Source organism: Megalopta genalis, chromosome 14 (genome assembly GCF_051020955.1).
Source record: "Megalopta genalis isolate 19385.01 chromosome 14, iyMegGena1_principal, whole genome shotgun sequence".
In the NCBI taxonomy this organism is placed as follows: Eukaryota; Metazoa; Arthropoda; class Insecta; order Hymenoptera; family Halictidae; genus Megalopta; species Megalopta genalis.
The window spans coordinates 3,255,969-3,270,633 of record NC_135026.1 but is presented as its reverse complement, the minus strand read 5'-3'; the positions used below and the strand labels follow the sequence as shown (position 1 = coordinate 3,270,633).

Genomic DNA, 14,665 nt, shown 5'->3' with positions numbered 1-14,665 from the left:
TCATTCAATCAATCATTTCATTGTTTAAACAATGGAGCCAGCGCAACGATATTCCCAAATTGTTCGAAGAAAATCTTCCGATCTGTTGAGAAAAAAGATCTGCGATGCCGAGATGCAACGTTTATGTCGCGGTTCGCGAAAACTCGCACCAACGTGAACCGAGCGACGCCTTTCTACCCCTCCCCCCCCTCCGCCGTCCTTTCAGCCGGCGTGTTCGCGTCTCGGGAAAACGGCTTCGAACAGGCATTCAAAAGCTTTCTCTCCGCGTTCGCCGATTGAAACGCGGCCGAGCTAATATTTAGGCGAAAAAAGAGAGGTGTGCGCAAAGAAACGAGCGTACGGCGAACGTGTGTACGTGTGCTGGCCGATGCGAGCCGTGCGCGGGTGTGTGCCTGTGTTTGTGTTCAGCACCGGCGAAAGCGTTAATTTATAGAGAAGCAATCGAACAGAAATCTATTCGCGCCGGATCGGAAATACGGGGATGCGGCATCCGGCGGTCACGGTTCACACCGATCAAAATTGTAACGTTACACGCATACACGTATATCTATATCGTATATCTATGTATCTATGTACATATATCTTTCTATATACATATATATGTATGTATGTATGTACACACATATACGGGACGCGTGCGCCGCGGCGCGGAGTTCCATTCAAGCGGGATCCATTGAGACATATCTCGATCCCGATCACGCTATAGATCCGCGGCGGTTCTCGTTTCGCTTGTAAAACCTCGCGGACCGCTGGCGAAAATTCTGTGTACAAGGTGTCCCGAAAATGTCTCGCGATCCGGAATCGGGTTCCCGATATCATTTGGAGCAACTTTTTCCTTTGCGAAAATTTTCTCCGAGGCTTCGTTTACGAGTTATTAGCGAACGAACATTGACCAATGAGACGCGAGCCCGGCTGCCGCGCGGCGGCCCAGCCAACGAGTGCGCACAGCCTGCTTCCGCTCATTGGCTGGGCCGCCGCGCGCAAGCCGGTCTCGCGTCTCATTGGTCCGTGTTTGTTCGCTAATAACTCGTAAACGGAGCCTTGGGGAAATTTTTCGTAAAGGAAGAAGTTGCTCCAAATAACCTCAGGAACCCCCCGGGACACTTTTTTTTCTTGACGTCACTGGCGAGCGGTTCGGCAGAGTAGAGGGCAGCGCAAACGTAAAAAGATATCCTAAATGTTTCCATTATTCAATAAACCGTTGTTTACGGCTTCTCAAAGCGGCAACTGTTCGTTCGCGATACAATCTTGGTTGGAACTCGGCGCAGGGGCCAGCAGCGTCGTCTACTTACGTATAATAATTTGAAAGAATGACATTACCTAGTGCGTGCATGTGTTCGGAGAGCTTACCATAGAAGTGACTCAACGCCCCTGTGTGAGTGCATGCGGTGAAGGATCGATATTCGTTAGAAGATACATCGAAAGTACATACGGGCGGCTCGGAAACCGGCCGGCGTCAGGTCCATTGTTCTTAAAATTGAGACGAACAAGAATTTCGCGAATTGATAGCGAAAGGAATGACCGCGGTGCCACCGGCAATGCGAAAGCGCAATTTAATTGAATAAAAAGAATTCCAATTAAATGAAAGGAGAATTAATATTTAATTATATCTGATCGAATTGTTCTGAAAATCTGTTCTATTCATCATTTATTTATTTATTTATTTACTCATTTATTTACTTATATATTTACTTATTTATTTATATACTTATTTATTTATACATTTATTTATTTACTTAGTTATTTATTTGTTTACTTATTTATTTATTCATGTATTTGTTTATATATTTATGTATTTATTTAGGTATTTATCTATCGATTTATTGATTTATGTATTTATTTGATTATTTATGTATTTATTTATGTATTTATTTATTTACTTATTTAGAAGGATTCTATGATAAAGATGCGTTTGCATTAATTGTCAAGGTAAATTGGACCTGCACCGATCGTCTTCTGAACCATCTATGTACACAAAGAACAGAGACAATGACACAGGAAAGAAAGAAAGAAAGAGAGAGAGAGAGAGAGAGAGAGAGAGAGAGAGAGAAAACAATCGAATAAGAAAACAGATATTCTAATTGATATTTTCGGGCGAGACCGAAGGTGTGTAATGATGGCTGACAGTACGTGAAGGTGACAATGAACGTGACGTAGATCGATAGACAGCGAGTGAGTATGCTCGGCTGGACGAGACGAGAAGTGACGAATATATGTATACATATATGTATATGGAGTGCGTGTGCTAACAGCATGATCGACAGCTCTACCAGTGATTTTCGAACGTTTTTCATCGCGATCCGCCGATTTTCCGGCATTAAATCGTTGCCGGTGATTAAACAATCGACGGAATAATTAACAGACCAGAATCAGAGCACCGTGCATCATTTTCTCGATCGCTAAATCTTTCACACGATCAGCTGGAATTTTTGTAGAAATTTATAGAAATTTTTATTTTATAGAAATTTTTCTGTGTTAAAATAAATAAATAAATAATCCCTCTCGAATTCACGAGGCCATAGAATTATTTTAATAGAAGTAAATTTTTTGAGACTATTTTCGCAAGGGTACATTTAAAAAAAAATTATTTTATCTGAGAAAACAAAATAATTATCGATATTCTCAGGGTTGCAATTTTTCTGTTCTTTTTGCCAGCATAAGAAAATCTATTGTCACGCTAGACGAATTGCGAGATGTGGGTGAAATGATTCGGGATGATTGATCATCGCAACGGTTGTTTCGATGGTTTACCTGCGGGTTCTGTGGAGGTTGATAAAACGATACTGTATTCGTAAGCTCCCTCGTCGTTACGAGCTTCCAGGACGTACGCCTTCTCTGTGTCGGATTTCTGAACGCTGTCGATAGTGAGGATCACGCTCCACGCTCCTCTTCCCTGGAACGATAAACGTGTAAATTATTTGAAGGAAATTCTGCGGCTTAATGACGATCCGGTAGAATGTGTATTCTGATGTGAGAATATTCTAGATGGTTGATAAATTTGGTACAAACTGAGACAGAGTCAAATAAGGTCAAACAAAGTCAATCAGAGTCAAACAGAATCAAACAGAGACAAACAGGGACAAACTTATAAAATTATCAAACACTTTTTATCATCAGATTTACTTTTCTTGTCGAACAGAGATAAACAGGGTAAAACAGAGTCAATCAGAGTCAAACAGAGTCAAACAGGAACAAACAGAGACAAACTGGTGAAATCTTCAAACAATTTTTCATCCTCAGATTTACGTTTCCTGTCAAGCAGAGACAAACACAGTCAAACAGAGTCAAACCAGAATCAAACAGAAACAAATGGAGACAAACGGACACAATCTTCAAACAATTTTTCATCCTCAGATTTACTTTCCCTATTAAACAGAGTCAAACCGAGTCAAACAAAGTCAAACAAAGACAAACAGCGACAAACAAAGTCAAACAGAGCCCAACAGACAAAATTTTCAAACAATTGTTCACCCTCAGATTTACATTCCATTACATTCATTACATTTATTTACTTTCTCACCCATCATAATTCTCATAAAATAACGTATTTATATCAAATATCATCTTCCAATTACAATTACTCCTATATCAATCCAACGGTTACGAATAAGCAAAAAAAATTCTGTCCATCGACAACGATTATTAATTCAAAACAAATTCCTTTCACTAACATTAATTATCACAGCAAGGAAAAATTGTAATCATTCATACTGTTTATGCCTAACAAGAAATCATGTAAATCGAAGTCGTATTAATTTTTATATAGTAACTTTAAAAATTAAGATTCAATATTTCATACGTATATTATCAAAATTTTCGGGCTGGAAATTCAAACGCGTTCCAACGACTGCGATCACCGAGCTCTCGTATCGTCTAGCTTCCTCCGGTCGTGCACAGCGACACAAAAGAATCTGCCGGCCAAAAATCGAACAATCGCGGACAGGCGAAGTGTCCGCGCTCGATGTCGCGATCTCCCCCCCCCCCCCCCCTTCACATCGAAAAAGGTCTCGCTATTGCTCACTGTCGCCGCGCGCGACAAACCGAAGGAAACAAAACCCGGTTGACTCCCCCCCCTCCTCTTCGCAATTGTGTCGTTGCCGTTTACCGGCAACGCGAGCTCGCGAAGATCAACAACGTTTTTCGCGCGGCAAATGGCTGGCACAAGACAAATCGTCGTCGACCGTTACAAAAGGACACGCAACCGTTCCGATCACCGTAATTGCGTTTTCATTGAAAGCTGCTCCGCGCACGTTGAAACGCCTGCACACACCCGGCACGCCGCCGTTAGCGCGCCAGGGCACCGCGATTTTGCAGTCGGCATCGACGACTGCAAAAGCCATTCATTCCGGGTCCTAGGCGAGCGACCTCGAATGCACGGTTTCGGTTGTTTCATCCGCGGCGATGTTGTTAAGCTGTGCCGCCATCCGGCGAACAAACAGCAAAGGCCTCGGGATCAAATGCTCGGATACGCCCTTACCGGGTTTCCAACGTATAGGATAGTGGAGCCGGTTACTGTGCGCGGGGTACCCAATTACTGAGTCTTTAGTTCATTTTCGAGAGGATTTCAACGTTGGAATTTGTGTGTATATGTTTCATTGTTTCGAACTTGATGGTAGAATCAAATTTTTATTTAACGTTGTTAGAGACGTGTTTGTTGAGGTTTGATGCAGTTCTTTTTTACCTTGGTTTTTTCACAACCAATGAACAATTATATTTCATTGTTTCGACCTGGCTGGAAGAATGAATTTTGTCTAATATTGCTGCAACCATGTTTGATGAGGTTTGATGCAGTTTGTACTCTGTTTGAGTCATTTTGTTTGTTTTTCCATTGTTGTTCTTTTTATCATTGTTCTGATACACATTTTCAATAATTATGCTGTTTGTTCTGCAATGTTGACGCCTGTTTATCGAGGTTTGATGCAGTTTGAATTATGTTTGACCTATTTTGTGTGCTTTTCTGTTGTTGCTCTTTTCACCATTGTTCTGATACACATTTTCAATAATTATGCTGTTTTTTTTCTGCAGTACTGGAGCCATGTTTGTCAAGGTTTGGTGCAGTTTGTCTTGTGTTTGACTCATTTTATGCGGCTTTCTGTGGTTATTTTTTTCACCATCATTCTTTTACACAATTTCAATAATTATTCTGTTTGTTCTACAATACTATCGCTATGTTTATCGAAGTTTGATGCAGTTTGAATCCCATTTGACTCATTTTGCATGGTTTTCTGTGGTTGCTCTTCTCACCATCATTCTTTTACACATTTTCAACAATTATACTGTATACAATAATAACGCCGTGTTTGTCATGGTTTGATGAAGTTTGTCCTCGATTTAACCTACTTTATATGGTTTTCTGTGATTGCTATTTTCACCATCATTCTTTCACACATTTCCAACAATTGTTCTGTTCATTCTACAATACTGAAACCATGTTTGTCAAGGTTTGATGAAGTTTGTCCTCGATTTAACCTACTTTATATGGTTTTCTGTGATTGCTTTTTACACCATCATTCTTTCACACATGTCCAACAATTGTTCTGTTCATTCTACACTACTGAAACCATGTTTGTCAAGGTTTGATGAAGTTTATCCTCGATTCAACCTACTTTATATGGTTTTCTGTGATTGCTATTTTCACCATCATTCTTTCGCACATTTCCAACAATTGTTCTGTTCATTCTACAATACTGAAACCATGTTTGTCAAGGTTTGATGAAGTTTGTCCTCGATTTAACCTACTTTATATGGTTTTCTGTGATTTCTTTTTACACCATCATTCTTTCACACATGTCCAACAATTGTTCTGTTGATTCTACAATACTGAAACCATGTTTGTCAAGGTTTGATGAAGTTTATCCTCGATTCAACCTACTTTATGTGGTCTTCTGCGGTTGCTTTTTTCAACATCATTCTTTCACACATTTCCAACAATTGTTCTGTTCATTCGACCGCCGCGAACGAGCCTCCCCCCTCCCCCCGCCCCAAAAGATCTCGCTGCGACACATTCTGTTTCCTGTTCCGTTACGGGATATCGGAAATCGTTGCGCCAGCCCGCGATTTCTCTTAACGCTCGATGTCAACCGACTCCGCGAGGTTCCTCTCCCCTCCCCGTCCCTCCACCCGAAGCCGTTACCGGCGGAATTCGTCGGGGCACGCCGGCCGGGATTCAACGAGACAATCGATAAAACGTTTTATTGATAAGGCGCATTAGACTTTCCAAGCAGTTGGCAATTTGATTCGAGGACGGAACATTTTTCCGTCGACGTGCGCGCCCGCACGTTCCGACGGAGCCGCGTTCCCAAAGCGACGTTCCGCCGAGTCGGGATTCCGATGCACTTTCGTCCTCCTTCACGGTTCAACGCCGCGTCGTCTGTTTCTTTATTTGCCTACGCTCGGAATGGTCTTGGAACGAGCCGTTGCGTTACAGAAACGCGATAAACGAATGTATGAACTCGGGGATTCGCGACAGTCGTTCGCGCTTTTCCAGCAATTTTTGAAAAGCAAACGACGACGTTGAAGTTCATTTGAATCATCGTGCGATTGACTTCTGCGGCACTGGAGTCGATAGAGTGCGGAAAATAGTACACAGGGTGTCCCAGAACCGCGATTGTATCTCGAAACAACTGCCATTGTATTCCCGAGGTGTTTCCGAGCAGCTTCCTCCTGTGCGGAAATCTTCTACAAGGCTTCGTTTACGAGTTATCGAAGAAAAATGAAGATCAAACGCGCAGTCGACCGCTGCGGCGTCGGGCCCCGCCCACTCGACCGCTGCGGCGCCGCGCTCCCACTACCCTGCGGGCGGAACGTCGCAGTACTCGTTCCACGATTGGTCCGCGTTTTTCGCCGATAACTCGTGAACGAGGCCTCGGAGAACATTTTCGGAAAGGAGAAAGTTGCTGCAAATCACCTCAGGAATCATCCTGCACTGTCAGAGAAAGTTTCGGGCGTGTCTTGAGCTCTGAAACACCCTGTACGATGGAATACAATGTCAAATAAACGAAGGAACGAAATTGAATGAACAGATAATGATTGTTCGATGTAAGAAATTAATGAAACCGTGGCAAATTTACCAGATCGACAGCGGTCGAGGTCTCAAGTCGGTTGCTCTCGTCGGGACGACCCTCGTTGATCTTCTCGTCGTTCACTCTCCACAGGAAACGGGGTCTTGGGTTCGCATAGATGGTGACGTTCACGATCCCCTTGCGCCCAATCACGTATCCGAAACGCTCGATTGTGGGCTGCGGCTGCGGAGGGTCTGCGAAAGAATAATTCACGCTTAATGTTTTGTTTCTTTGATCGATTCATTTCGGCAGCCATCTGATTTCGTTCTTCAGCTGTCATTCTTATATTGTTGACATAATAATTCACCACAGCCGTCAAATGTCATTTATAAATAAATGCGTTTCAAATCTTTCTGCAAGTAAAAATAGTACGATAAAGTTTCGTTAATATAAATATACTATTCGTATGAAATCAATTGATATAATATTTATATATTAATAAGTATATATATTATTTAATATATTAATAATTTTAAAAAAATATTTCTAGAAAATCAAATTAATTCGTCAGAATACTTACAGTACACCTGCAACTGCATAGTGGTCTCCTTAGGCTTGTCAAGGGCGACGTGACTGGCAGCGCACCGCAGAACCCTGCCGTTGTCGGTCCAGTCCAGGCTGCGCGACGCGTTCTGCACTGCCAACGAGTTGTCATGCACCTCCGAATCGTAGATCATCGGTCTCTCCTCGTTGCCGATTGGCTCGTCATCTGATGTGAGACCAGGATAAACGAAATGATACTTGAATGTGGTCGCGTATAATAACAAAAAAAAATTCGACAAATTAATCACCGAGGAACAGATGTACGTCCGCCGCTGGTCTTCCGCCGGAGGCGGTGCAGCTCACTTCCAATTTCTCGCCTTTTCTGTAGACATTTCTGCCGTAGTAGCCAGGGTTCGTGTTGATCTCAGGGTTGTTTGGTGGCTCTGCGAATTAGGTCAAGGTTATTAGGGCCGAACTGGGTCAAGGATCATCGATTTATTCAGAAAAATATAAACGAATTAAGAAACAATGATATAATTGTTCTTTTTTCTCAAACCTAACTTAGACCTAACCCAGACCTAACTCAGACCTAACCCAAACCTAATCTGGATCTCAGTAAATAAAATAATAATTTAGTAGGCTAACTGAACCTAACTGAACAAAACAGTAACAATCTATTAATAGACCTAACCCAAACCTAACCTGAATCTGAGTAAATAAAATAACAATAATATAGTAGGCTAATTGAACCTAACTGAACAAAATAGTAACAATCTATTAATTTTTTTAGAAGACTCGATATCAAATTTTTTTCAGTCATAATTTATAACTAAACCAGATCTAATCCAAATCTGCATGAATAAAATATGTATTTTATATAATTATATATTTATTATTATATAATGTATCATTAATTTTTGTTAATTTCAAACTCTTTTCAAACTTTTGTCTCGAACAAGAAAAATAATATAAAAAAAATCTTCCTATTTATACTAAACAATTTCTAAAAAATTCTTCCTAATTACACTATATTTCAAGGACGTTCAATTATCTCTCTTATTAAATAACCAATTTTCACTTGCAACAGTGTAGCATAAGCTTCGATAATCGACGATAAAATTGTCGTTAACTTCGTCGATAAATTCAAGTTTTAATTGTTGATTTATTAGTTGCTGATTAGAATCTATCGAACACTGACTTGCAACGATGATCCTGACGGACGCGGACGCCTCCGCCCGGTTGTCGACGACCGCCAGAGTACACTTGAAAATGCCGTCGTTGCTCTCCTTGATCTTCTCGATGTGGACCCCGCACTGTCCCTGCTCGGTGCCAGCACCGTGGTACATGATGCCGTCCTCGGCCGGCTCGCCCTTACTCAACACCATGCCGCCGTCCTCGCCGGGTATCTCGACGCGGCATACCTTCAATGGTCTGCCGACTCGGCACAATATCTGTAGACTCTCGCCGAGCCGCACCGCCACCTGCTGTTTCGGCTCAATCTCCACGACCAGATTCGACTTTGACGCTGAAACAAACGTAAATAGCCGATTCAGAAACAAGTTTCCGACACTTCGTTAGATCGACGGAAGTCGGGCGAACGTCTCGGCCATTCCCGTTTCGATGCACTGGTTTACATGCAAGAGAAATTTAGGGGATTGTTTTTTACTGTTTTAATTTTTTATGGGAAAATTGTTGATGGCGGTGTGCCGTGTAAATATTGAAAATAAATGTAGCAGATTATATTATATTATAATATAATATATATTGATCATATTATATTGTTAGGCTATTTTATAAATATACCAGTGTATAAATATATTATTGTCGTATTATTACTGTTGTATAATTATATTCTTGCACAAAAATGAAATTGTAGAAAAATATACTATTGTACAAAAATATAAAATTGTAAAAAGATATATTCTTGTACAAAAATATAAAATTGTAGAAAAATATGCTGTTGCACAAATATAAAATTGTAGAAAAATATACTACTTTACAAAAGTATAAAATTGCAAAAAAAATATACTGTTGTATGAATATAAAATTGTAAAAAAATATACTATTGTACGAATATAAAATTGTAAAAAAATATACTATTATACGAATATAAAATTGTAAAAAAATATACTATTGTACGAATATAAAATTGTAAAAAAATATACTATTGTACGAATATAAAATCATAAAAAATATACTATTGCACGAATACAAAATTGCAAAAAAATATACTATTTTACAAAAATATAAGATGGTAAAAAAATAGACTATTGTACAAAAATAAAGCTGATTAAACATTATTGAATAACTGTTCCATTATCCGAACGATTGAGGTTCTACCCTAACAAAATTTGACTAAATAATTTCTTCTCGTTTATCAAGAACGTTCAGGTAAAAATACTGACGAATTTTTCAAAATCGTTCTCGTTTCAGAAGCAAGGTCTTCGCGGCGTACACGCTAGAAATCTGACAATATATCAATTACCTCGAAAAACACGGAATTCTTTACGTTCCGTACCGAATCACGTTTTTCATATCTCGCAGGAAGGTAGTCCGCGGTGGCCGACCTAGTCTTCCTAGGGTTAATCTCGCTTTGCGGGAGGTGAAATTGAATTACCAGACGGAGCGGGGAACTTTCATAATTCTTCATAATTCTCTCGACCTTCTTGTCACGGGCTTAGCGAGTCCCCGCTTTCGCGGGACATGTTTAAGTGCGCGTTTTTTCTCATTCCACGGGTCACAATAATGACATGTTTATGGTATGCATCGCCGATTAGATGCGGCCTTGTTGCGGTCCCGACCCCCGCGGCATTATCTTGAATTTTTTTCTCTTAGAAAATAGCGACTGTTTGCTTGTTCTATCCTTTAATTAGCTAGCAGTCCAATGTATCAATTAAAAATCACAAGATCTCTTTGTTATTGACAATAACACGCGGCAACATTTTAAATGAATTTTAAACAGCAGTGAAATTAATTATACATTCTTACACAAATTTCTTTGAAGCGAATTTATTTACAGTAGAAAAATATTTTAGGTCCTCGAAAATGATTCTTCGGGAGATTTCGAGCAACTTTTTCCTTTGCGGAAATATTCTCCGAGGCTCCGTTAACGAGTTATTGAGAAAGAAACATAGACCAATCGGAGCGCGTGTGCAGTACGAGTAGGCGACGCGGTAGCGAGCACGACGCGGCAGTGGTCGCGGGACTCGAGGGCGTGGCGCCAGCGTGTGCCGATTGGTCGGTGTTTTTCGTTGATAACTCGTTAACGGAGCCTCGGAGAAGATTTCTGCAAAGGAAAAAGTGGCTTGAAATCTCCCGAGGAATCACTTTCGAGGACGTAAAATATTTTCTGAACCATTTTCAAGTAAAACACGGTTATCATTTAGTATAATTAATGTTACAAATCCCACATCGTTCGACTCCAATTTTGATAGTTTCTTTGACATCGCAGCAGATATTCGAGAGCCAATATTCGAAAGGATCGCGGGAAACGTGCGCCGCGCAAATAAATTTTAATCGACAGCCTCGGAAGTGCCGGCCTAAACGGCGAGAACATTCTCTCGCGATGGTAGAGATCGAAAAACGATTCCCGGGTCACGGGAGTAGCCAGCTCCCTCTTCTGCAAGATTTATGAGACAAAAAGGAAAGTTGATTAAATCCTATCCGATCCTATCCCCATCGTCGCCATCTATCGTCCCGTTCCTGTATTTTCCTTGTTCCGACACGCGCCGCGAGAGCCAGCCGACGAAACTCGCCCGGCCAGTGTCTCTCATTCCTTTCGTTCCGCCGGGTTGCTTCCACGTTCAGCCGTCCATGGCAATTAGGAAATTTCAATATTTTTGAAATATTTCCAATAAGGAAAAAATTGTTCGGAAAATTCTTTCGAGAAGAAATTCTTTCGTGATTTGTTGTTTTTTTCTGAAGGGGTTGTTTGTTACTTTTATGATGAGCTGTTATTTTTGTATTGGACTGTACTTGAATTCGGCACTTGAATTGTTATTTTTGCGCCTAGTTGTTATTTTTATACTGAATTGTTAATTTAACACTGAATTATTATTTTTACGGTGAGTTGTTATCTTTTAAACTGAATTATTAGTTTGGTACTGAATTATTATTTACACTCCGAGTTGATATTTTTATAATGAATTATAATGAATTTGGTACAGAATTGTTAATTTGGTACTCAATTATTATTTACACTCCGAGTTGATATTTTTATAATAAATTATTATTTACACCCCGAGTTAATATTTGTATAATGAATTATTAATTTGACACAGAATTGTTAAACTGATATCGAATTATTATGTTTACACTGAATTATTATTTTGTTCATTCCGTGTTATTACTTTTATACGAAATTATTATTTTCATACTACGTTATTATTTTTCTACCGCATTTTGTTGTATTTAAATTGTACCCTTATATTTATTTTAAATTATTGTTGTTACCCAAAATTATTACCTTTACACTTTATCATTATTTCTCTCCTAAATTATTAATTTTATCCTGACTAATTATTTTTTAAATGTTATATATTTCCGGTAAACGAATGTTTCGACGAAAATTCCGTTTCATCCCCTGTATCAGATATAAAACAGACGTGAAAATCCCCGACAGATTGAATAAAAACATACTAAAAAATTGATTAGGGTGTGCTGCACTCTCGGATTATCCACAAATCGTTCGAGAACGGTCGAAATCCTGAACGAGAGAAACAGGAAAAATTCGTGAGAATTTCCTTGCTCGGTTCTCCCCCCCCCCTCTCCCTCCCCCATTCGGCCACTCAGCCGGTTTCCCGGAACTTTCCGTAATCGCGGTGATGTGTAATGGATAACGAGAACCGGCAGGCGGCGAGAGCAGTCTGCTTGTACTGTAAATGAACAAAAGTTTCGTGGCGCAAAAAGCTTCGAAAGTATCGACCGCAACGCCCCCCCTCCCCCCAACCGTTTGGCCGTAGGGCGAGGAAAAGGTGAGAACGTGTACCGACGTTTTCCATTAATAACTGCATTGTCAAACCGGCGTTCGGCATTCTCGCCCACGCAGGTCGCATTATAAGGCCGCGCGGCCCCCCCTCCGGCGCCGGATCACCCGCGGCCGGGTTGGGGGGGGGGGGGTTGTTCGCGGCGTCGAGCTTTCAGCAACAACATCGGAAAGTAACTTCTCGAGCACCGTGCATCGGCTAAGTATTATTCAATTAATTTGCAACGCCCCCTAGAAAAAATATGATTCTTTCTGTACGAAATGAACGCTCTTCTTTTTTATCAACACCTTGTGATGTTTTAGGGATCACGGACTCGTCACGGAAATTGTTTGTAATAATCTGATTGGGATGAATGTTATTTTGTTGCTTCGAGTAGGAATTTAGTTCTGCGCTTAGTATGTGTTTTAGAATATTTTAGAATATTTTATGGTACTTTTTGTAATATTTTATGTATTTTATAATATTTTGTTGCATCTTATGTGTTTTAGAATATTTTTGAATATTTTATGGTACTTTGTAATATTTTATATGTCTTATAATATTTTATATCTTATATATTTTAGAATATTTTAGAATATTTTATGGTACTTTGTGATATTTTATGTTTTAGAATATTTTATTGCAGATTATATATTTTAGAATATTTTATGGTACTTTGTAATATGATATTTTGTACCTCATATATTTTAGGACACTTTAGAAAATATTTTATAATATTTTATAGTATTTTATAATATTTTATAATACCTTATACACACACATATATTTTAGAAAATGCTTTAGAATATTTTATAGTATTTTATAACATTTCATAATATTTTATGTATCCTGGGCTATTTTAGAATATCTTATATATTTTAGAATGTCTTATAGTACTTCATACTATTTTAGAACATCTTATATGTTTTATAGAATACTTCAGAATATCTTATATATTTTATATATTTAAAATTAGAATTAAAAACAGACGTTCACAATTGTTTAGCAGGCTGTTATTAAAAATAGGCACCATGTATTTTCGGTACTCAGAATCCAGATTTCCAGAATAGGAAAATGCGTGAAAGATTCCGCGAAGAATGAACGTGGAGGAGTCGCTCAGATAAATATTGTGCATTCCAATTAGTCGAGCTCCCAGTTAGTACAATTAGCTGCCGAGTAATTTTAGAAGTAGCAGCGCAACGTGACAAAGCAGGGAGAAGGCGGGAGAAACTGCGCGATAGACAGATTACGACTGAGAGAGAGAGAGAGAGAGAGAGAGAAACAGAGAATTAGCAAGAGAGGGAGAGAGAGAGAAACAGAGAATTAGCGAGAGAGGGAGAGAGAGAGAAACAGAGAATTAGCGAGAGAGAAAGAGTGAGAGAGAGAGAGAAACAGAGAATTAGCGAGAGAGAGAGAAAGAGAGAGAGAGAAGACTAGAGAAACAAAGAGTTAGCGGAAGAGAGAGAGAGAGAGAGAGAGAGAGAGAGTGAGAGGCCAGAAAATTAAAGAGTTAGCGAGAGAGAGAGAGAGAAACAGAATTAGAGAGAGAGAGAGAGAGAGAGAGAGAAACAGAATTAGAGAGAGAGAAAAAGAGGAACAGAATTAGCGAAAGAGAGAGAGAGAGAGAAACAGATTTAACGAGAGAGAAGGAGAGAGAGAGAAACAGAATTAGCGAGAGAGAGAGAGAGAGAGAGCGCGAAAGATTGGGAGAAGGTTAGAGAAACAGAGAGTTAGCGTGAGAGAGAGAGAGAGAGAGAGAGAGAGAGAGAGAGAGAGGGAAGATGAAAAAGCCCACGGCTTCCAATATTGGTTAGCTCGCGGCTTCACACTTTTAACAACGCCGTCCGTTATCTTGAGAAATCCACGGGCCCGAAGCTCTCCGGTATTTTAATACTGGCCGATAATTAATTATTCTCCGGTCGGCCGACCGCGCGCAGAATGTTCGAAAATAGCTGAAAGTAATCCTGTAATGGCCGGGTTATAACGGCCAGGCTTTCAGCGGCCTCTATTCCCGAGCACTTAAATCAGCAACTTCCATCCTAAGAGCGTCCCGACGCGTCCGAACGTTTCGCGACCCACGAGTATACTTCGTGTTTATTGTTATTCCTTCTCCTTGTTACCCGGTCGCGTTCAGTTCACGCCTATTACCGGCTGCTT

At 40.0% G+C, this 14,665-nt stretch overlaps 1 protein-coding gene across 7 annotated transcripts in view; it reads right to left on the bottom strand.

Annotated features, from left to right (window-relative positions):
• Nucleotides 1-14,665, bottom strand: part of Fas3 (fasciclin 3) — a 626,467-nt gene that overhangs the window by 29,919 nt on the left and 581,883 nt on the right. For 4 of the 7 annotated variants that reach the window (XM_076526397.1, XM_076526399.1, XM_076526396.1 and 1 more), the window contains 6 exons: nucleotides 8,743-9,069; nucleotides 7,853-7,987; nucleotides 7,582-7,770; nucleotides 7,071-7,255; nucleotides 2,752-2,893; nucleotides 1,321-1,371 (listed from right to left, as the gene is read on the bottom strand). In XM_076526397.1, the coding sequence (XP_076382512.1) occupies nucleotides 1,321-1,371; nucleotides 2,752-2,893; nucleotides 7,071-7,255; nucleotides 7,582-7,770; nucleotides 7,853-7,987; nucleotides 8,743-9,069 (1,029 nt within the window). Of the gene's footprint in view, nucleotides 1-1,320; nucleotides 1,372-2,751; nucleotides 2,894-7,070; nucleotides 7,256-7,581; nucleotides 7,771-7,852; nucleotides 7,988-8,742; nucleotides 9,070-10,029; nucleotides 12,280-14,665 lie in introns of those variants that run through there. The other 3 variants (XM_076526398.1, XM_076526400.1, XM_033479603.2) reach the window with 2 other exon arrangements.